The 22,828-nt window shown below is 56.7% G+C and overlaps 1 protein-coding gene across 1 annotated transcript; it reads right to left on the bottom strand.

Annotated features, from left to right (window-relative positions):
• Window positions 1-1,210: 1,210 nt before the first annotated feature.
• Window positions 1,211-22,298, bottom strand: SLC66A2 (solute carrier family 66 member 2). The gene is made up of 5 exons (XM_054381945.1): window positions 22,111-22,298; window positions 12,025-12,158; window positions 8,553-8,606; window positions 2,159-2,375; window positions 1,211-1,418 (listed from the first exon to the last, which is right to left on the bottom strand). The coding sequence occupies exons 1-5, from the start codon at window positions 22,296-22,298 to the stop codon at window positions 1,211-1,213; spliced, it is 801 nt and encodes a 266-aa protein (XP_054237920.1).
• Window positions 22,299-22,828: the final 530 nt, after the last annotated feature.

Genomic DNA, 22,828 nt, shown 5'->3' on the forward strand with positions numbered 1-22,828 from the left:
GACCTGCACAGGGGGGAACCTGCACAGGGGGGACCTGCACAGGTGGCCTGCACGAGGGGGCTGGCACAGGGGGGACCTGCACAGAGGGGGACCTGCACAGGGGGGGACCTGCACAGGGGGGACCTGCACAGGGGCGTCCTGCACAGGGGGGACCTGCAGCCACCACAGACAAGATCTACATTTCTAACTGAGCTGCCTCAGCTTGCACAGCCCAAGCAGAGGCTGCTCAGAGCCAGATCTCAGCCAGAGGAGGAGGGATATAGGGACCCAGTCCTTGCTGGGCCAGTGCAAGGAACTCCCCCCCCCAGACTGGTTCCTGTCTGATGCCACACAATGTGGCCATGGGCCTCAGCCCCAGCAAACCAAGCTTTGGCTCCAACATTTTCCCTTCTCTTCTGAGCTCCTGGACATGGAGCTGCTCTGTGGCTCTCCACCTGAGAGGAGCAGCCTGGCAACACAGAGCTGCTGAGCCCTACTTTGTGCAGGACACCCTGTGCCCAGCTCTGTCCTGGCACAGCTTCACGAGCAGAGCTGCTCTCCAAGCCTACTGCCCCACAGCACCACCAGGCAGGTCACCTGCAGCCTCCTGCTGCTGGCTGAGGGCTCCTCTGGCTGTGCCTGCTCTGAGCATGGCTCCAGCACCCTCCACACTGCCCCCCCCATGCTGTGCCACCTGCCATGGCGTGAGGAGCTCCCCTGCCCGCCCTGAGCACCCTGCTGCTCTGCACTGCCTGTGCCTGGCCCATCCCTGGATGCTCAGCTCCGCAGGGCCTCCCACCCTCACCTTCCTGCTCAGCAGACACCCTCCATGAGGATCAAGGCTCCTGCAGCTGCTTCTCTCCAGCTCCTGGCTGCCAGCAGATGCCCCCCAGCCTTCCTGCCAAGACAGGCCTCAGAAGGTGCAGAGGGGGAGAGTTCCAGATCCCTTACTGTGCTGTGACACTTCTGAGGAGCACGAAGCCCAGAGGTCACCCAGCCCTTGTGAGTCACTGCACACACGTGTAGGTGCTAAGGCTTTGGGTGTAGATGCAGGGATAAGGAAGGTGGCCACCCCACACAAAGCAGTTCTGAGGTGCCAACACCTCCCGAGCTGGAGGTGCAGCCAGGCTCCAGTCCTTGCTCCCAGCTCTGCTCTCTGCACACAGCAGAGCAGGACCTGCCCTGGCTGACCCCACAGCAGCCTGAGCCGCAGCCTGCCCAGCCAGGAGCCTCACAAGGCCTTGGTGCTGGCTGGGTGCATGGGGTGGGACACAGGCTTCTGAGGGTACGAGCTGTACAAGTAGACCTGCAGCAGGATGGCCACGTCCACAAGAACCTGCAGGAGCCCACAGATGGAGAACTGGAAAGGGGCCTGGTTCAGAATGAAGTAAACAGTCTTGAAGGTGTCCCCACTGGTCCACATCAGCACCATCTTGACACTGGAAGAGCAGAAGGGAAGAGCACTGAGTTACCTAAGTGGCTGGGCACACAAAGCAGAGCACCAAGCCAGAGCTGAAAGGCTGGCAGGACTTCCAGGAACAGCTCCACAGCAAACCCTGTCCATGAGCTCCCTGAGCAGCTCAACACCAAACCCTGTCCCTGAGCTCCCTGAGCAGCTCCACACCAAACCCTGTCCCTGAGCAGCTCCACACCAAACCCTGCCCCTGAGCAGCCCCACACCAAACCCTGTCCGTGAGCAGCCCCACACCAAACCCTGCCCCTGAGCAGCCCCACACCAAACCCTGCCCCTGAGCAGCCCCACACCAAACACTGCCCTTGAGCTCCCTGAACAGCTCCACACCAGACCCTGTCCCTGAGCTCCCTGAACAGCTCCACACCAAACCCTGCCCCTGAGCTCCCTGAACAGCTCCACACCAGACCCTGCCCCTGAGCTCCCTGAACAGCTCCACACCAAACCCTGTCCCTGAGCTCCCTGAACAGCTCCACACCAAACCCTGTCCCTGAGCAGCTCCACACCAAACCCTGCCCCCGAGCTCCCTGAACAGCTCCACACCAGACCCTGTCCCTGAGCTCCCTGAACAGCTCCACACCAGACCCTGTCCCTGAGCTCCCTGAACAGCTCCACACCAGACCCTGTCCCTGAGCTTCCCAGAGAGGATTCCCCCAGCAGCCAAAGGCTCCCTAAGGCAGGGGCAGGTGCTGCAGCCTGCGGCCTCACCTCATGCCCTCGGTGGAGCTGTTGCGGTAGTTGCGATAGAGCTGCGGCAGCCCCAGCAGGGCCTCGCTGAAGACAGCCATGAAGCCCAGGAGCTCCACGAAGAGAGGGGAGTCCAGCCAGAGGTAGGTGAGGTACCCTGCCAGGCCCGAGAAGCTCAGCACACACTGCACGTAGTCTGAGAACTGGCTCCAGTGCCAGAAGTAGCGCAGGTCGAAGTCTGCAACACAGCAGCCAGGGCACAACCATGGAGGAGCTCCCGGCTGCACCCAGGAGGCTGTCCCTGCTGCAGCCTCTCCCTACTGCAGCCTCTCTCTGCTGCAGCCTCTCCCTGCTGCAGCCTCTCCCGGCTGCACCCAGGAGGCTGTCCCTGCTGCAGCCTCTCCCTACTGCAGCCTCTCTCTGCTGCAGCCTCTCCCTGCTGCACCCTGCAGCCTCTCCATGCTGCACCCGGGAGCTGATCAGGGTGGAATTAAGACTTGGGAAGCATGAGGGAGCCAGTGTTAGCCTTTGGAGGTAGAAGAAGGTAGAACACAAGGGAAAGGGTTAAAAAACAAACCCCCAAAACAACTCCAACTCAAACCCAACAACAAAAGCCTGGAAAAGCCTTTGGGAAACATTCTGGGGGTGCTCCACAGAGAAACAATCAGACAAAGGCTTGCAAGCTACCAAAGGATTTTGCCTGGAGACTTTGGCCTCCAGGTACCAATGAAGCACCCTGGAGCTGCGTCCAGCACCGTGGCACAAGCAGCACCTCACCAGAACCTGCCAGCACCAAGCACATTCACCCAAGGAGCAATGTCCCTGAGCCTGCTGCGAGGTCCTGGCAGTGATGAGAATTCTCTGATCACCTTCTGTCTGAAAGCCTCATGTCTAATGGCAGAGATGAGGAAACCACCCCAGGCCCTCAGCTGCAGCAGCAGAGGCCAAAGACTGAGGTTCTCTAGCTCCAAACAGTGATGCTGCTGAGTCTCCATTCCCTGACCCAAGGCTGAGTGAATGCAAACCAGGCTTGCAAAAGCTGAGAGGGAACAGTCCCCTAAAGGCAAAACAACACAGGAGGAGTTGTAAGACCAGAACAAAACCCAGGGGTGTGACCCTGCAGAGCACTCTGCAGCAGCTGCAGCCACAATTGCCCCCAGAGAACCACCAGAGGACACCAGGCACTGTCCAGGGCTGTGCCACCCAGGCTGCAGAGCAGAACGAAGCTCTGAATGCCCTGGCAAGCATCACTCACATTGGGGGACTGACACCAAACACCTCCCAGGCTGTCCAAGTCACACTGTGTGTCCTGCTGCAGGGGGAAGGCAGTGCCTGCACAGCTCCCTACACCCACCAGCTCCTTGTCCTGCCCAGACAAAGCCAGCCAGGAGCACATGGCCCTGCACAGCTGCAGCAGCTCTGATGGTGGCTGCCAGCCCCGGAGCTCCTGGGCTGCTCTGAACCAGCACTGCTGCAGGGAGAGGTTCTGCAGACAGAGGTTCTGCAGCTCATCAGCCAAGCCTGAGCTCCCTAACCTGCCCAGTGAGCTGCACTTGAGACAAGATCCCCCTTTTATGGATGAGAGATGGGTGCTGCAGGATCCCACAGGTGCTGGCAGAGAAGCAGCTCAGTGGGAACTTCATGCCCTGAGTGGAGACAGCTTGCATGGGCTGAGGGTGAAGAAAGCTGAGCTGAAGGCCCCCCCCAGCAGGCAGACTGTGTGTCAGGCCCAAGGAATGCCAAGCAGGTAGAGGCAGCACTGCAGGGCCATGGTTAGCAGCAGGCAGGCCCCGACACGAGCAGCAGCTGGAGGAGCTGCTGTGGGATGGGAGCCAAGTGACACAGAGGACCTCACAGCATCAGCTTTCATCTGGGGGAGACACACGAGCCCAGCAGCCTCCTTATTTATAGTGAAGCAGCATTTCAGCCCTGCCAGCTCCTGCAGGGAAAGTGAAGCAAGGCCTCTGCCATCCCAGCAATGACTGACCCAGTGCTCAGCTTCTCCTGCACCTCATGCTGTGCCCTGACCTTGCCAACTCTGCACCCACCTGCTGGCCCTGCACCCACTTCTGCCTCAGCCTGCAGCCATCTGAGCTCCCAATTAGCTTGGTTGGGTTCCTCCTTATGTTGGAGTGTAATGAAGAGCTCCCAATTCATTTGGTTTGGTTCCTCTTGACCTGAAACTGATGAAGAGCTCCCATTTTGGTTTGGTGTGGTTCCTCCTAGTGTTAGAGGCTAGAGAAGAACTCCCAGTCCACATTCCCTGTCTCTGGAGATAGGACAGTTTGCCCCTGAGCCCTCTGTGTAGCTTCGTTTTGTGACCCTACAGAGCAGCAGCTACCAAACTGCATGAGGCTGCAGGTCTTGCCCCTGCTGACACCACCACACAGGACCAGCAGCCCTGAACCCACAGTGCTCATGCCCTGCGCAGCTGACAGCATGGGTGACCCATGGTGTCACCCGTGTCCACAGCTCCAGCTCAGGGCCAAAACCAAACCCAAGCTCCAAGCCCTCAGAGCAGACCACAGCTATGTAAAGCCACAACACTGGGCTGATCTTCAACTCATCTTTGCACTCTTTGGGAGAGCCTGGAGCTCCTTTCCTGAACAAGGCTGCTCTGCACCAGCTTCCTCCAGCCTGGGATTCTCTGAAACTGTATCACAGATGGGTTTGGGTTGGAAGGGACCCTACAGACCATGCAGCTCCTGCCCCCTGCCATGGACAGGGACACCTCCACTAGGCCAGGCCCCACCAAGCAGCAGCAGCCTGGCTGTCAGGCCTGGAGCAGACCCTGCCTCACCCCAGGTGTAGCTGTGCCATGGCTGTGCCCTGCCCGGCAGCAGCCTGGCCGCTCCCTCGTCTGCAGCGCGGCCGCATGTGAAGGCTCAGCTGTCCCACGGCCGGGGATGTCGGAGCAGCTCTCTGCTCTGACCCCGGAGGACGGCTCCAGATCGCCACCGATTCACCGCTCCCACGCCGCGGCGCCGGAGGCCCCGCCGAGCTCCGCTCCCGGGCCCCGCACGCAGGGCTGGCGGCCCACGAGCGCCCTCCTGTGGCTGGACGCTGTCAGCGCTCGCTGCTCCCCGGGGATCTCCGCAGCCGCCACCCGGAGCTTCGCCAGCAGTATCCCTGTGCCCCACGGCTTCCCCGGCGCCCCACGGCTCCCCTGATGCGCCAAGGTCCCTCTGGCGCCACACGGCTCCGCCGATGCCCCACGGCTCATGCCGATCTGCACACCAACCTCTACTGCCTGCAGGAAAGCATCCTGAGAGGGGAAATCTTCTCAATGCTCAGCAAGAGCTCAAGGGAGGGGCAAGAGGCTGGGGCCAGACTCTTTGTCAGTGGAGAAGGAGCAACAGGCACAAACTGCGAGCCACAAGGCCTGACTTGAGCTTAAGGAGTGTGAGGCTGCTGGAGCCCTGGAGCAGGCTGCCCAGAGAGGCTGTGGAGTCTCCTCTGCAGAGCTTCCAACCGCCTTTGGATGTGTTCCTGTGCGACCTGCCCTGGGCGACCCTGCTCTGGCAGGGGGCTGGGCTGGATGCTCTGAAGGTCCCTTCTACCCCCACCAACCTGTGCTTCCATGACTACCAATTTTAAAATGAGGTAGCCCCAAAAGCCTAACATCACCTCCAGGGTCCTTGCCACCCCTTCACTCACCAGAGGCCAGCAGATGCCCGAGTAAGAGTGGGCAAGAGGTGAAGGTGTGAGTTATGGCTAACTCCTTGTTTAAGCCAAAAAGCAAAGTCCCAGGCTCAGCCATAGGGGAAGATCTAAAAATAGCTGCAGAAGAGGAAGGGAAGACCTTATCTACCACAGGTGGCCTTCAAACTGTTTAAACATCTGCTTGGGAAAAACAAACCACAACCAAAAAGCACTCCCTCACCTCCCCCTGCACCCTCAGCAGCTCCCAGCAGGGGCAAAGCCTTGCAGAAGGACTCAACACAAACACCTGGGAAAACTGCAGTCTAGTGGAGCTCAGGGCACTCACCCACTTTTGTTCTCAAACATCTCCAATCAAGAAACAACAAAGAAACCAACCCCAACCCCCAGTAAATCCTTCCCTCAGCCTCGGGAGCTACCAACGCAGATGTTTGAGCCACCAAGACAGGAGAAGATGTTTGCCTTAGGAAGCAGAGGGAATCCAGCAGCAGTCACTCAGACACACAGCTGTGCCCAGGCTCTCCATCCTTCCTGTGCCACAAAAAGAGGAATCCCTTGATCTCTGCAGGGGCTCAGGAAGCCCTGTGCCCGGGGCGATTTTGCTCGGGGCAGTGAAGCTGCAGCAGCTTCCCCCAGAGCCTTAGCCCCCGGGGAGGCAGCAGTCAGCCCAGGCGGAGTGTGGACAGCAGCCCTGGGAGGTGGTTTGCAGGATCACAGCCAGCAGCCAGCCCCGGGAGCACCGCAGGGGCTCAGCTCCTGTGCCAGGGCTGGCCTCCGTGTTCACCTAAGCAGTTCACCTGCAGTCCACAGGGTCAGATTCACCTTCCCACAGCTCCACACAAAACAGCAGCCATGGGTGGTCACCTTCAGTGAACGGCAGCTGAGTCCTGGCTGGGCACCCAGAAACAGAAGGTCTCTGAAGCCTAAAAACAGACTGAGGAACATTTTTACACCACTAAAATAAAGGGAAAAGACAAAAGGAGTCAAACTGAGGTGTGACTTGTGCTGTGAGGTGCAGGTCCATGCTTCCCAGCTCTAAACCACCCGGGGGTTGGAACCAGATGACCTTCAAGGTCCCTCCCAACCCATTCTAGGATTCTATGATCTTCACGGACCCTCCCAAGCCTTTCTAGCATTCTGTGATTCTCAAGGTCCCTTCCAACCCAAGCCATTCTATGACACACTTCTGTGTGTGCACTGTACACAAACACTCCTAAATGTCTGTGCCCAGTAAGAATGAGACCACCCAACAGAGCACCCAACCCACCCCAGGAGGGTGAGGAGTCCTGGTCCCCAGGGACCACTCCATCCACCTCACACTGCTGGGCAAGTCAAAAGCCAACTGCAAGTAACATTCATTAAACAAATAGTTCAGGCTCAGGCCAGCTAGATTGAGGGTCATGGTGCTTTCTCCTGCAAACCTCAGTGTTTGAAGCTATCAAACTACTGAGCAAGTGGCTTTTAACACACAAAAACCCCAACAAACAGAATCAAAAACCAAAGCAAGCAAACAAATAATAATACGTAACAGAAAACCAAGAAGGAAAGAACTGTGACAGGAGTGAAAAGTCACAGGCTAAGTGACTTATTTCTGTTCAACTTTAACTACCTGAAGCACTTCCAAACCACCCACTCAGCCCTCACCAGGGGCACACAGAGCTGCTGCCAGCTCTGGCACTGCACACCAAGCACTGCTGAGCACCACTGAAAGTCAACAGGAGCACAAGCAGGACTGCCCTGAGGTGACATCCATGGGCTTAGAGGTGACACCCATGGGGTTAGTGTCACAAGCCAGTGAGGAGGGCTACAAACTAGGATGGCAGCAAACAGCAGAACAGAAGAGGTCAGAGGCTAGCAAAGAGAACAGTTCTGCAAAGACACGAGGAAAAGGTGCTGTGCAAAGACAAAAGGAAAAGGTGCTGTGCAAACACTGCCAGCAGGCAGCAAAAGTGGCTGGCTTGGCTCCTACATCTGAGAGGGGAGATCAGTCAGTGCTTCTTCAAGGTGAGACCTCCTCTAACTTCAAAGCAAATGAAGCTTTAGCACAGGGCTAGAGCTGCCTGTCCAGGCTGGGAGGTGAAAGTGCTGCAAGGCTTCTTGGCAGCTGGAACAGTTCCTTTTCTTTCAGCAAGTTAGAGAGCACAGAACCCAGCTCTGAAGGGGAGAGGCTCTTGGCTTAGAGAACTCAGAACCCAGCTCTGGAGGGGGGAGGCTCTCACCTGCAGCATTACTGCCTCCCAGGCAGCATTCTGAAGCTGCTCTGATGAAGGAGCAGAAAATGTCACCACTGTGCCTGACCATCAGATGCTGTGGGCACTTTCCCATCCTGCATTCTGCAGAGTGCTGAGTCTCCTGTCCTTTGCAGTCTCCTCCAGAGTCAGGGCTGGAAGAGGGGAGATAGGAGCCTGAAGAGATGGCCCCTGCTGGCCCCTGCCCCCTGCCACGTTTTGCTTGTCTGGCCTGGAGAAGGAGGAAGGCAGACAGCCCTGGGACACACAAGGAGCTGAACTCAGCTGCCTCCCAAACCTGGTTTCTGAGCTAGAGCTGCAAGCATCTTTCCCTTGGTGAAAAGTTAAAAGGAGGAGTGGAAAATTCAAAGCAAATATTACCAATGAGAACTCATGCAGCAGGGTTCAGTCTGCCCAGGAAGGGCCATGCCAGCATTCCCAGCCATGCAAGGGACACCCAGAGCAGCCAAGCAGGGAAGGGACAGCCGAGAGGAGGGGCATGCAGCATGGCTGTGCACAGTACATACCCAGATAGGACCTCCTGGGGGCTGCTTTCACCTCTTCATCCTTACTGTCTGCAGCTACAGAGAGAAACAGGTGAGGACAAACACAGCCAAAGGCAGGAGAGACAGACAGCCAAAGGCAGGAGAGACAGACAGACAGCAGGGTTAGGCCAGCAGTGGGGCTGCCAGTCACACTTGGCACTCAGTCAGTCCATCCCTGGGGCTGTCAGTCAGTCAGTCCATCCAGCTCTGCTCACACCACACCCCAGCCAGGACATGCCAGCAGGTTTAGTCTCCAAGCTTTCTGTCAGGGTGTTAGGAGAGCAGCACTCACAGCAGCACTCACTGCAGTCTCACTGCAGTACTCACTGCAGTCTCTCTGCAGTCTCACTGTTGTCTCACTGAAGTCTCACAGCAGCTCTCACTGCAGTCTTACTGCTGTCTCACAGCAGCTCTCACTGCAGCCTCACTGTTGTCTCACTTCAGTCTCACAGCAGCTCTCACTGCAGTCTCACTGCTGTCTCACTTCAGTCTCACAGCAGCTCTCATTGCAGTCTCACTGCAGTCTCACAGCAGCTCCCACTGCAGTCTCACTGCTGTCTCACTGCAGAGCCCAGCAGCAGAGTCCCTTGGGGCAGGGATGAAGGCAGCCTTGCTCACAGGGCACTGGCTGCCAGGTCCAGGTGTGCAGACAGGAAGCTGTAAGCACAGTGCCAGCCAGGACCAGGTGCCTCCTGTGCCCAGTACTGCTCTGCAACAGCTGCCCAAAGCCTGAGCTTAGGCCAGGCCTATGCAGAAGGAGAGCAGACCCCAGGTGCAACCATGCTGCCTGCTGAAACTTTTCCCTCTGTTCCTCCTCTGCCAGCTGGACACCACATCTGCTGCAGGCTGCCCAGCCCAGAGCTCCCCACAGGCTCAGGCTGCTGCAAGAAGGTCCCAGCTGGACAGCAGGTGAGGACAACCAGAACTGGAAGGGAGTCAGAGCTGGAGGAGTGACCAGAGGCAAAGACCTTCCTGTGCCAGCACCAGAGCCCTCCTTCTGCAGGGGCTGGGCTGTGCTGCCAAAGCAACCCACTGCCAACAGCACTGCCCACGGCTCTGCAGTGCACTGCACACAGCCAGGGAACTCAACACCTCTCACAGTGTCCTGGGCACTGTAGGGCAGAGCTGGAAGGCTTTTGGGGGGAAGAAAAGAAAAGGAGAGTTCTTGTCTGCCCAGGAACACACAAACTGCCCAGGCCTGCCACTGCTGCCAGCACTCACCAGATCTTAGCTGTGCCTGTGAGCACCTGGCCCCAGCCTGCCCTTGATGCTCCAGGCATGGCACAGGCACATAGAATCACAGAACTGTCAGGGTTGGAAGGGTCCTCAAGGCTCAGCCAGTTCCAACCCTCCTGCCATGGCAGGGACACCTCACACCACAACAGGTTGCTCACAGCCACATCCAGCCTGGCTGCAAAAACCTCCAGGGATGAGGCTTCCACCACCTCCCTGGGCAACCTCTGCCAGTGTCTCTCATCTTGCTCTTCAGCATAGGAACACCCCCAAGCCATGCCCCAGAACTGCCACAATACAACCAACACCACCACAAAGGAGCCAAACCTGAGTCTGTAAGGAGGAAACCACCACTGGACCTCTAGCCTCTGTCCTGAGCCAGCAACACAGCACGGGGCAGTGACTAGGGGCAGCTATGGTCACATCCCCATGGCTGAGGGCAGCTATGGTCACATCCCCATGGCTGCAGTCTGCACTGAAGCAATTACAGAGATGTTGAACATAGGATGAAAGGCAAGAAGGGGGCAATGCTTCCATATTTATTTCAGTGAAGACTCCCTGCACTTCCAGCCCTGTGACTATCATCAGTCTTGCTGTGTCCCTTGCTCCGGGACGCTGCAAGCTTCATCAGGAACTCCAAACCCAGCTGCTCCCTGCCCCAGCAGGCTGTGATCATCATCAGTCCTGCTGTGCCCCTTGCTCTGGGACTCTGCAAGCTTCATTAGCAACGCTGAGTCCACACCCAGCCTCCCCCTTGCCCCAGCAGGCTGTGAGGAAGCCAAGTGAGCACATCTTGCCTAGCCCAGCACAGAACACCAGGGCTAGGGTGAGTGCAGCACTGGGGCTAAGCCCTGCCTCTGCCTGCTGAAGGGAGCTCTGCACACAGCTCCCTGGGCCCTGCACTGCAGCTAGGCTTGCTGACAGCCAGCCAGGGGCAGAAAGGAGACTGTGGCTGCTCCCAGAGCGTGGGGGAGGCTGCAAGCCTTTGGGTGGGAACAAGCAGGGCCACAAGCAGGTCAGATCAACCTCTCCAGCTAAACACTGGGCTGGGGTTCAGCAGGGAGGGGTAAAGGACACAGTGGAGGCTTGAGGAGTTTCCCATAGCTGCTAAGGGACAGCTGTGTGTCTGTCAGGGACAGCTGTCTGAAGGGGGCTACAAACTGAACTGCACAGCCTCCCTTTTTGCCCAGAGATCACCTGCAGGAGCCTGCACGGAGCCTGCAGGAGCACTGGGGCAAAGCTGCACTGGGGTAAATGTGCAGTGGCAGAACTGCCCTCAGAGAGGGCAAACAAAGAAACCTTTCTGCCACTGCCTAACCCCCTGGCACAGAAAGCAGTGGAGACAGAAAGCAGAGAAGCCCCTCCCAAAGGCTTTGTGAGCATTAACTGCTGCTGAACCTGGCTGGAAGTGGTTTTCCAGGTACTCACCCTGCCAGGCTAACAGCCCTGAGAACACAGCAACTCCTGGCTGGGAGCTGGGGGGAGCTCCTCTGCCACAGGAACTCACTCAGCTGACAGCTCCAGGGGATCCAGGCAGAGCTCACTCAGCTGACAGCCCCAGGGGATGCAGGCAGAGCTCACTCAGCTGACAGCCCCAGGGGATGCAGGCAGAGCTCACTCAGCTGACAGCCCCAGCCCTGACAGCTCTGGGCTGGGCAGGGGCTTGGCACCAAGCTTGAAGGGTTGGTTACACCAAGCCCATTGACTGCAATTATCAATGCCTAAAGATTAACTACTCACCAGCATGAGTGAGAAAGGTCCCTAAGTGCCAGCCAAGGCCACAGCAGAGCCCGGGCAAGGGCAGACAAAAGGCAGCTCTGCAGCTATGGCTCACAGCATCTCCTGTCCTGACATGCAGCAGCTCAGCAGGCAGAGCAGAGCCCTGTGTGACAGCAGGGCATGGGCACACCCCAGCCTGACACAGGGCACAGCTGCACAGAATCTCTTCTGCTGGACAAGAACCTCAAGACCTGCAGCCTGGCACAAGACCACAGGGAGCAGGCTCCATGCTCAGGGTGTGGCTGAAGGACTGGGGAGAGCTCTGCCCCAGGGCTCAGCCAAGAGCTGGCTGAAAGGAACCCACAGCTCCACAGCTTGATCTCCTCACTGGGGAGGCTCAGCAGGAGCCAGAGCGAAGGAGGAAGGAGGCAGATGGCTGGCAGCTGAGGCAGGGCTGGTGCCCCTGGGCAGCTGCCAGCCCTGCCCAGGGCCTGGCACTGACCTGTGAAGCAGCGGCGCCTGGCACTGAGCTCGTTGGCCATCCGCACCTCGGTGCACAGCTTCAGCATCAGCAGCATGGTGATGATCATGATGATGCTCTGCCACAGCAGGGGCGCCTCGAAGTGCCTGCCAAACCTGCAACAGAGGGCACAGGATGATGCTCTGCCACCACAGGGTGGGGCTGGAAGTGTCTGGCACACCTGCAAGAGAGGGCAGAGCTGCAGCACCTCCCAGGCAGCAGGCAGCCTGAGGGGCCACCCCCAGCCCTGGGGCACCTGCAGGGGGAAACCCAGCAGGGGTGAAGAGAAGGCTCCAAGGAGACCTTCTTGTGGCCTTCCAGGATCTGAAGGGGGCTCCAAGAAAGCTGGGAAGGGACTTTTGAGGGTGTCAGGTGGGGATAGGAGCAGGGGGAATGGAGCAGAACTCGAAATGGGGAGATTCAGATTGGATGTTAGGAAGAAGACTTACAACATGAGCAAGATGAGAGAGACTAGCAGAGGTTGCCCAGGGAGGTGGTGGAAGCCTCATCCCTGGAGGTTTTTGCAGCCAGGCTGGATGTGGCTGTGAGCAACCTGCTGTGGTGTGAGGTGTCCCTGCCCATGGCAGGGGGTTGGGACTGGCTGAGCCTTGAGGTCCCTTCCAGCCCTGACAGTTCTGTGATTCTATCTCCATCGTGGTCTGTCTGCTTCAGGACATGTGAGTGACCTCCTCTAGGTAACCCTGCCCTGCAGGGAGCTTGGACTCCATCACCTCCAGAGGCCCCCTGCCAACCCCTGGCATGCTATGCCAGGCCAGGGGCACAGGACACTGCCCAGTCCACCAGTTTGTGCCCCGTTTGGCCCAGAGCTGGGAGGTCCCCAAGATGTGGGAACCTAGCGCACAGAATTTGTCCTCTCCTGCCTTCCCCCAGGGGAACTTCTGCTGGCCCACAGGAGATGCTTGCTGGGGAATTTTTCCCAGCAGGAGGGGTCAGGGATTGGAATGTGCTGGGCAGGGAGGTGGTGGAGTCCCCAAGCCTGGCTGTGTTTGCAGGTGATTTGGCTGTGGTGCTTGGGGCTCTGGTTTAGGGGTAAGCCTTGCAGAGTAGGATTCTGGGTTGGACTTGGTGAACCTGAGGGCCTGTTCCAACCTGAATGATGCTGTGATTCTGTGACTCCTGGACCCCCCTGCACCTTCCACAGAGAGCTGAGGTGGGGCTGTGGCACACCCTGCCTGAAGGGGTTACTGATGGGGGTGCAGAAGGCTCTGCCAGGGTGCCCAGGGCATCAACTACCCACGGGCTGGAACCTGGCACACAGGAGAAGGAGAAGGAGACTGCTGTGAACTCCTCTTCCTGCAGTGCTTGCTGAGAGCTCAGCACACAGCTAAGGACCAGCAAAGGAGCACCCAGGGCCTACACAGCATTGCCCCAGACACCAGCAGCAGCCAGTGGAGGACAAGCAGCTCCATGCCCCCTTCCTGACCTCTCTCCCTCCTGCTGATGGACTGTGGTGGCCTAGTGAGAGCACACTTGGGAGGCACTGTGAGGGAGGAAGGAGGAACAGAGCTGGTGCATGGAAAGCCAGGCAGAGAGAGAGCACTCTGGAAAGGGTTTTCCCTGCACCAGGAGGGGATGCAGGGAGAAGGACACAAGCCAGGCACACCCTGTGGCCAGGAACCAAAGCTCAGCCCCTGCTGACCACTGGCCAAGTGCTGCTGAGCTGCTGCAGTCACCACTGCTGCACTTGTCTCCTACCCAGGGAATAAGGGAGGGGGAAAGGGCCTTGGGCCTTGCTCAGAGTCACAGACCAGCTGGGGCCGTCTGGAGAAGCCACCCCCAGGCACCAATGCACCTGCATGCAGACGTGCAGAGGCAGCAGTTCAGAGAGCTGGGAGCTGTGTTGGTGAAGCCAGCCATAGGTCACTGTGAGGTCAGCTGCTCCCTGCTGCTGGGGCTGCTGGCCAGGGGTGCCTCAGCAGAGCAAACACACACCCACTGCACACACCCCAGCATGGCACCTGCTGCCTGCTGCCAGAGACTGCCACCACCACAGCCTGGCTGCAAACCAGCTGCAGCTGTTCAGTGCCAGCTTGGATGAGGCCTTGAGCAACCTGCTTTAGGGGAAGGCTGAAGATCACCCAGCTCCAGCCCCCTGCAGGACCCCATGGCAGGGGGTTGGAACTGGATGATCCTCAAAGGTCCCTTCCAACCCAACCCATTCTACGTCTCTATGAACCACCTCTGCAGACCCTGTGCCACCTCCAAATTGGGGAAAAGAAGTGAAACAAAACTCTCAGCAGACAGGAATGGTAAGCTGAAAATTCTGCAGTTCTCAGGAGCTCCAAACAGCTCCCAGCACCTCCAGAAGTTCTTCAGAGCCCTCCAGCCAAGGGCAGCAGAGGTCACACCACAAAATGTGCTCCTGCCAGAGGTGCAGCTGAAGGGGAGGAGAGGGCTCAGGTCTCATCAGCATCTCAGCAGGGCTCAGGGTGCTGGAGGCAGCAGCAGTGACTGCTCAAGCCAGAGCAAGGACTAATTAGTCATTAAGGAGAGCTGTAATCCCCTGCTCTGCCCTGATCCTCTGGCACTGCTCCTGCTGCTCCAGCCTGGGCCTGGTCCCCACTGCCAGTGGTACACAGGAATCCCACCCCAGGGCAAGCACAAAAGGTTTGCTTTGCTCTGCTCCTGAGAGGTCTCTGAGGAACAGCTGAGTGCTGTTGGTGTAAGCAGACCACCCCCACCCTGACCATGCTGCCCCTCCTGCACTCCTGGGCCCCTGATATGGTTCACCCCAGCTTGAGCATCCTCCAGTGAGAGCCACAAGGATGCCAGCTTGGCTTTTGTCATCTTGTATGAGCAGCCTTCTTCTCAGAGCAGGAGAATTCCACACCAGGACTGGCTCCTGAGCTTTCCTCTTACATCACACAACAGCAGGGCCAGGCTGGATGGGGCCTGGAGCAGCCTGGGCTAGTGGGAGGTGTCTCTGCCCATTCCAGGGCAGGTGGAACTGGATGAGCTTGAAGGTTCCTCCCAACCCAGCCCAAGCCACACTCTGGCTCTGTGATTCTATGGCACAGGGACAGGTTTCTCTTCTCTGGACTTCATTCATCTGTTTAAAAAGCAAAAATAAAGCAAGGGGGGAAAGAGGGAGAACTCACAAGGAAGTTGTTCTGCACCTTCCACCCCCAACCCAGCACACAACTCTCCCCCGCCTCCTTGGTCCTGTCTCTGACCATGGCCATGCAAAGCTATTCAGCTGGGAGGCTGCAGGCCAGAAACAAGCAGCTGTGCCCATCTTGGTCACTGGTGAGTTCCAGGGCCAAGCTGCTTCAACACAGCCTAGGAGAGCCTGGGCAGATGATTCACCACCTCAAGGCTCAAGCACAGCAAGGCTTGGGGTATCCTTTGGGAATGTTAAGCACCAGTGTTGAACAGGAAGCCAGAGCCAGTCCTGGCAGGTCCCATGAGATGCCAGCTACGAGGAATGGTACTGAAGTGTCCTGTTGAAAATGCAGAGGGCAGCAAAATTGCTGGCAGGTGTTTTGGAGCATGCCAGACACCTCTGTGGGCACCAGAATGCCAGAGCCACGGAGGCTGGCACTGCCTGCCCCTCCTTTTCCACAGCACCAACCTGCTCCAGGCTGAGCAGGTCAGAAGTTGAGCAATGGCCTGTGAGGTGTGGAAAAGGCCAAGAGAGCAGCTGATGCCCATCACACACCATGAGCAGCAGCCACCCTGGCAGCCCAAAGCAGCCCTGAGGCGTTTCATGGACTGCCAACAGCAGATCAGCAGCAGGCATGGAGCTAACTGGGCACCAGGGCCAGGCTCAGCACAAAGCCTGCCTCACAGCCTGGCAGACAGAGCCCCATTGTCTGCAGCCCTCAGCACAGGCTTCTCTGCTCTCCCAAAACACATTTTTCCCCCAGTCCTCCTCCCAAGGGCCAAGGACTCCACAGTCAGAACGTGGCTGCCAAGCCCAACTCCCACTGCCTTTGCCCTGAACAGAAGCAGGGGTGCAGAGTGGAGCCATGCCCACTGCTAGCCACCTGCAGCCTTCACTCCTGGAGACCTCTCCCACTGCTGCTCCACCAGGTCCTGGCATGCAGCTCCTTGCTGGAGCAGGGCAAGGCCAGGCACAGCTATGGGAAAGCCAAACATCTGTCTCTGAAGGGAACTCACTGACACAGTGGGGAAGGTGCTGCTGTCCCCAGCAGCCAGCAGCTCTCTGGGTGCACCCAGGGACTGGACAAGGAGGAGAGGCTCTGCACGGAGCCTCCCTGCCTTCAGAGATGGCTCAGCCCCTCCTGACTGGGAGAAGGAGGAAGGGTGGCAGCAGGGAGCTGCAGACAGGTTTGGTAGCCTTGATCTCAGCTGCTGCTGTCATGGAGCCACTGCTCAGCCTCTGCTGCTGCTCCACCAGGCACGTGGAGCAGATTAAATCCTGCTGGGAGGGGAGAGGACAGGTCTAACCTCACCCACTGCAAGGCCAGACCTCAAAAAGCAAACATAAAACCTGGGGGGTAACCAGGTACAGCTCTCAGAACCTCTGGAACCTGCTCCTTCACTGACAGGAATAAAGGTATCCACAGCTGGGAAAGCAAGGGAATGGTTCACAGCCAGGGAAAGTAAGGAATGGATTCACAGCTGAGAAAAATAGGGGAAAAATTCACAAGTAGGAAAATTAAAGGAATCAGTTCACAGCTAGGAAAGAAAGAGGAATCAATTCAAAAGTAGGGAAATTAAGAGGATCAGTTCACAGGTGGGAAATAAAGAAATTCCCAGCTAGGAAAAAGCAAGGAAATTAATTCACAGCTTGGGAAAATTAAGTGAATGAGTTCACAGCAAGGAAAAACTAAGAAGACTGCCCCCAGAGCTGAGGTGCCCAAGGTCTAGCAGAGCAGGAGGTTTCAGAAATGCCTTTGGAGCTAAACCTGAACCTCCTCCACATACAGACAGCCTGAGCCTGCCTCAGCCACAGCCTGGGAAGCAGCGCAACTCTTCTGCTGAGCACAGCTTGCAGGGTTCCCAGGCTGCTGCTTTCAGCACTGCTTCTGGATCAGAGATTGCTCAGGAGGGATGAACCTGGCACAAATCACAGCCCCAGCAACCAGGGGTAAATAAGGAGAACTAAACCCAGCTGAGAGCAGCAGCTCTGTGTCAGAGGAGCTCTCAGCAGAGATGGCTCAAGGTCAGGGCTGCTCTGCTGAAGGGAAGAAGCAACCTCACCTCCTGGCATCCTGGCAGCCAGCCAGGGCCAAGCTGTTGATGGGCAGCACAAGCATGGGACAGGTCATTTACTGCATCAACAGCAAAATAACCCAAACCTGCCAGCTGCTCCCATCAACACTACCCAGAGAGCTGCACTGGTGCTGAGCGCTGTGGCCCAGCTCACACATCAGCCATGGGTGACACCAAGCAGCTCACAGGAGAGCTGAGCTGCCAGGTGGGCACCTTTCAAACACCCTCACACACATCACAGCCTCCTGCTCCTTCTTCCTGCTGCCATCCATGCATCCAGGGATGCTGTCCACCCCCCAAAATACTCTCATGGCTTACTGGAGTGGATGAAGAACAACCAGGAACCAAAAGACCCTCTTGGGGAACATGGAACTGGCACTATGCAGATCCTCTTTGTTCAGCCTTTTTGTTCAGCAGAGCCCAGAGAGGGCTTGGTATTACCTACAACACCTCAGCCCCTCATGGGGTGCCCCAGACACATCTCTGCCCCGCATGGGGTGCTCGAGACACACCTCTGCTGCTCTTGAGGTCATCCTGTGCAACCACCCCTGAGCTCCAACGAGCACAGAGCCCACACAGAGCTGGTATGTGGCTGGGAGTGGCTCAAATCCAATCGGGAATGCCCTGACCCTGCCAACATAGCTGCAACCTCTCTCTGCTGGAGTGTGGCAGAGCCTGGAGCACTGCCACAGAGGACAGCACCTCCTCACTCCCAGTGCCTGCTGCTCTGCACATCTCTCACACACACTGAAACGTTGCTGGTTTGTGCTCATCTCACACACACACACTGAAATGTTGCTGGTTTGTGCTCATCTCTCACACACACACTGAAATGTTGCTGGTTTGTGCTCATCTCACACACACACACTGAAATGTTGCTGGTTTGCGCTCATCTCACACACACACACTGAAATGTTGCTGGTTTGCGCTCATCTCACACACACTGAAATGTTGCTGGTCTGTGCTCATCTCACACACACACTGAAATGTTGCTGGTCTGTGCTCATCTCACACACACACTGAAATGTTGCTGGTTTGCGCTCATCTCACACACTGAAATGTTGCTGGTTTGCGCTCATCTCACACACACACTGAAATGTTGCTGGTTTGTGCTCATCTCTCACACACTGAAATGTTGCTGGTTTGTGCTCATCTCTCACACACTGAAATGTTGCTGGTTTGTGCTCATCTCTCACACACACACTGAAATGTTGCTGGTTTGTGCTCATCTCACACACACTGAAATGTTGCTGGTTTTTGCTCATCTCTCACACACACACTGAAATGTTGCTGGCTTGTGCTCATCTCACACACACTGAAATGTTGCTGGTTTGTGCTCATCTCTCACACACACACTGAAATGTTGCTGGCTTGTGCTCATCTCTCACACACACACTGAAATGTTGCTGGCTTGCGCTCATCTCTCACACACTGAAATGTTGCTGGCTTGCGCTCATCTCTCACACACACACTGAAATGTTGCTGGTTTGCGCTCATCTCTCACACACACACTGAAATGTTGCTGGTTTGCGCTCATCTCTCACACACACACTGAAATGTTGCTGGTTTGTGCTCATCTCTCACACACTGAAATGTTGCTGGCTTGTGCTCATCTCTCACACACACACTGAAATGTTGCTGGTTTGTGCTCATCTCTCACACACACACTGAAATGTTGCTGGTTTGTGCTCATCTCACACACACTGAAATGTTGCTGGTTTGTGCTCATCTCTCACACACACACTGAAATGTTGCTGGTTTGTGCTCATCTCTCACACACACACTGAAATGTTGCTGGTTTGTGCTCATCTCTCACACACACACTGAAATGTTGCTGGTTTGTGCTCATCTCTCACACACACACTGAAATGTTGCTGGTTTGTGCTCATCTCTCACACACACACTGAAATGTTGCTGGTTTGTGCTCATCTCTCACACACACTGAAATGTTGCTGGTTTGTGCTCATCTCTCACACACACACTGAAATGTTGCTGGTTTGTGCTCATCTCTCACACACACACTGAAATGTTGCTGGTTTGTGCTCATCTCTCACACACACACTGAAATGTTGCTGGTTTGTGCTCATCTCTCACACACACACTGAAATGTTGCTGGTTTGTGCTCATCTCTCACACACACACTGAAATGTTGCTGGTTTGTGCTCATCTCTCACACACACACTGAAATGTTGCTGGTTTGTGCTCATCTCTCACACACACACTGAAATGTTGCTGGTTTGTGCTCATCTCTCACACACACACTGAAATGTTGCTGGTTTGTGCTCATCTCTCACACACACACTGAAATGTTGCTGGTTTGTGCTCATCTCTCACACACACACTGAAATGTTGCTGGTTTGTGCTCATCTCTCACACACACACTGAAATGTTGCTGGTTTGTGCTCATCTCTCACACACACACTGAAATGTTGCTGGTTTGTGCTCATCTCTCACACACACACTGAAATGTTGCTGGTTTGTGCTCATCTCTCACACACACACTGAAATGTTGCTGGTTTGTGCTCATCTCTCACACACACACTGAAATGTTGCTGGTTTGTGCTCATCTCACACACACACACTGAAATGTTGCTGGTTTGTGCTCATCTCACACACACACACTGAAATGTTGCTGGTTTGTGCTCATCTCACACACTGAAATGTTGCTGGTTTGTGCTCATCTCACACACACACACTGAAATGTTGCTGGTTTGTGCTCATCTCACACACTGAAATGTTGCTGGTTTGTGCTCATCTCACACACACACACTGAAATGTTGCTGGTTTGTGCTCATCTCACACACACACACTGAAATGTTGCTGGTTTGTGCTCATCTCACACACACACACTGAAATGTTGCTGGTTTGTGCTCATCTCACACACACACACTGAAATGTTGCTGGTTTGTGCTCATCTCACACACACACACTGAAATGTTGCTGGTTTGTGCTCATCTCACACACACACACTGAAATGTTGCTGGTTTGTGCTCATCTCACACACACACACTGAAATGTTGCTGGTTTGTGCTCATCTCACACACACACACTGAAATGTTGCTGGTTTGTGCTCATCTCACACACACACACTGAAATGTTGCTGGTTTGTGCTCATCTCACACACACACACTGAAATGTTGCTGGTTTGTGCTCATCTCACACACACACACTGAAATGTTGCTGGTTTGTGCTCATCTCACACACACACACTGAAATGTTGCTGGTTTGTGCTCATCTCACACACACACACTGAAATGTTGCTGGTTTGTGCTCATCTCACACACACACACTGAAATGTTGCTGGTTTGTGCTCATCTCACACACACACACTGAAATGTTGCTGGTTTGTGCTCATCTCACACACACACACTGAAATGTTGCTGGTTTGTGCTCATCTCACACACACACACTGAAATGTTGCTGGTTTGTGCTCATCTCTCACACACACACTGAAATGTTGCTGGTTTGTGCTCATCTCACACACACACACTGAAATGTTGCTGGTTTGTGCTCATCTCACACACACACACTGAAATGTTGCTGGTTTGTGCTCATCTCACACACACACAGTGAAATGTTGCTGGTTTGTGCTCATCTCACACACTGAAATGTTGCTGGTTTGTGCTCATCTCACACACTGAAATGTTGCTGGTTTGTGCTCATCTCACACACTGAAATGTTGCTGGTTTGTGCTCATCTCACACACACTGAAATGTTGCTGGTCTGTGCTCATCTCTCACACACACACTGAAATGTTGCTGGTTTGTGCTCATCTCTCACCACAAACATTGATAAATCGACTCCAGCTGAAGGTCTCTCAGCTCCCCACGGCCTCACCTCCTCTCCCAGCTGCACTAATCCTTGTGCCCCAAGCCCTGCCAGCAGCTCCCCTGGCTGCGGAGCCTCTGCCCCCTTCACCTTCCTGGAGTCCCTTTCCAGCTCTCCAACTTCCAGCCCTCCTCCACCCCTGCCAGCTCCACCACTTCCCTTCTGCTCCTCCTCTCAGAATCTCCTCCTATTGAAAGAGTGAGCTTTGAAAACAAAACGGAAACCAAATCAGGATGTAGCCCATCAAGGACCGGCTCTTTGTGGCACTTGAGGTAGCCTTTTGTCATTAAAATGCTCTCAGAGTAACTGCTCTTAATTGCAGGGTTTTCCCTGCCTGCCTCTCTGGTGCTGTAAGAAGCCATCAGGAACAGAAGTGAATAAAATTCGCCCACTCCCCAGTAACATTTCCTTTGTCCAGCAGCATAGGACCTAAGCATGGACACAGATTTGATTTAAAATGTTGACAGTGCTGCTGAGAACAGAAACAATGTACTCTGGAGGGCTGCCCACCTTCTGCCTGCTTATCCACGGCACTGGCATCTGTAGCTGTGCACGGAGCTCTAGAACCACCTACAGAGCTCAGACTTCCCAGGAAGCAGCTGGCATCCCAGGGAAGTGCACCAGGGCAAGGGGTAATGGTTTGAACTAAAAGAGGGAGATTTAGACTGGAAAGAAGGCAGGCATCCACAGGGAGTGTGGGGAGAGCCCGGGCCAGGCCGCCCAAAGAAGTGGCAGATGCCCCAGCCCTGGCAGCCCTGGCAGGTCAGGGCAATGCACGCAGAGTCAGCAAGCAAACAGACCGGTCAGAGTGAACCTCTCTTCTTTACCGACAGGTTCAAAAGTGGCCTCCCGGCACAGCAGGGCACCGGCAGCCAGAGCTGGCAGGGCTCGAAGCATTTACTGCTGCGGATTCACCCAGCGGTGCCATCCAGCGTTCTGCTCTCGGGCAGGAGGAAAACGCCAGCAAGCTGCAAATGCCCTCGGGTATCCCAGCCCACGGCCCCACGGCTGGCAGCGCGGCCCCGGGCGGCGGCCACTCACCAGAAGAGAATGCGCAGGATGTTGGCCACTAGCAGCACCAAGCAGACGTAGGTGGAGAAGCCGTCGGCGTTCTGCGTGCGGCGGATCTGCCGATACTGCGGGATGTAGGGCACCACGCCGCCGAACACCATGGCCCCCGACGCGCCCCAGGCCGCCAGCTGCTGCACCGGCACGCCGCTCGCCTCCATGGCGGGGGCCGGCGGGGAGCCCGCACCGGGGCCGCTCACGCTGGGCGACCGTCTGCTGCCGCTCGCCGAGCTTCAGTCGTGCAGGGGCTGCCGGCCGGGATACGGCACCGCGGCCGCTGCCTCTCGCCCAGGGCCGAGAGCTGCCGAAGGGACGGGGCGGGAGTGAGCCCGGACCCGCTCCGCCCGCCGACATCCCCGCCCCGGCTACCGGCTCGCTGCTCCGGGGGGACCTCCCCCAGCCGCCCGCCGCGCCCCGCTCCGCTCAGCTGGAGCCCCAGGAACGCGAGCGTCTGTCGCTCGGTCTGTCCGACCCCCCGTCCGCCCCCCTGCCCTCCGCCGCGCCTCCCCACCTGCTCCCCGAGCTCTGCCGGCCGCCATCCCGCTCCGCACACCCGCGACCAGGAGCGCTCGGCAGCTGCGGGGGCAGGCCCCGGCCCGGCCGTGACGCCACATGAGCGCCGTAGCTCCGCCAATGGCGGCCGGGGCCGCCCGGACGGGAGGGAGGCGGCGCTCCGGCCCCGCCGCGGAGC

The sequence above is a fragment of the Indicator indicator genome, chromosome 6 (assembly GCF_027791375.1).
Source record: "Indicator indicator isolate 239-I01 chromosome 6, UM_Iind_1.1, whole genome shotgun sequence".
Lineage (NCBI taxonomy): Eukaryota > Metazoa > Chordata > Aves > Piciformes > Indicatoridae > Indicator > Indicator indicator.

Coding starts and splice junctions, on each gene's coding strand:
- SLC66A2 (XM_054381945.1), bottom strand. CDS start 22,298: ATGGAGGCGAGCGGCGTGCCGGTGCAGCAGCTGGCGGCCTGGGGCGCG. Junction 8,607..12,024: donor CAGGCGCCGCTGCTTCACAG/GTCAGTGCCAGG, acceptor TTCTCTCTGTAG/CTGCAGACAGTAAGGATGAA. Junction 1,419..2,158: donor AGCTCCACCGAGGGCATGAG/GTGAGGCCGCAG, acceptor CTGCTCTTCCAG/TGTCAAGATGGTGCTGATGT.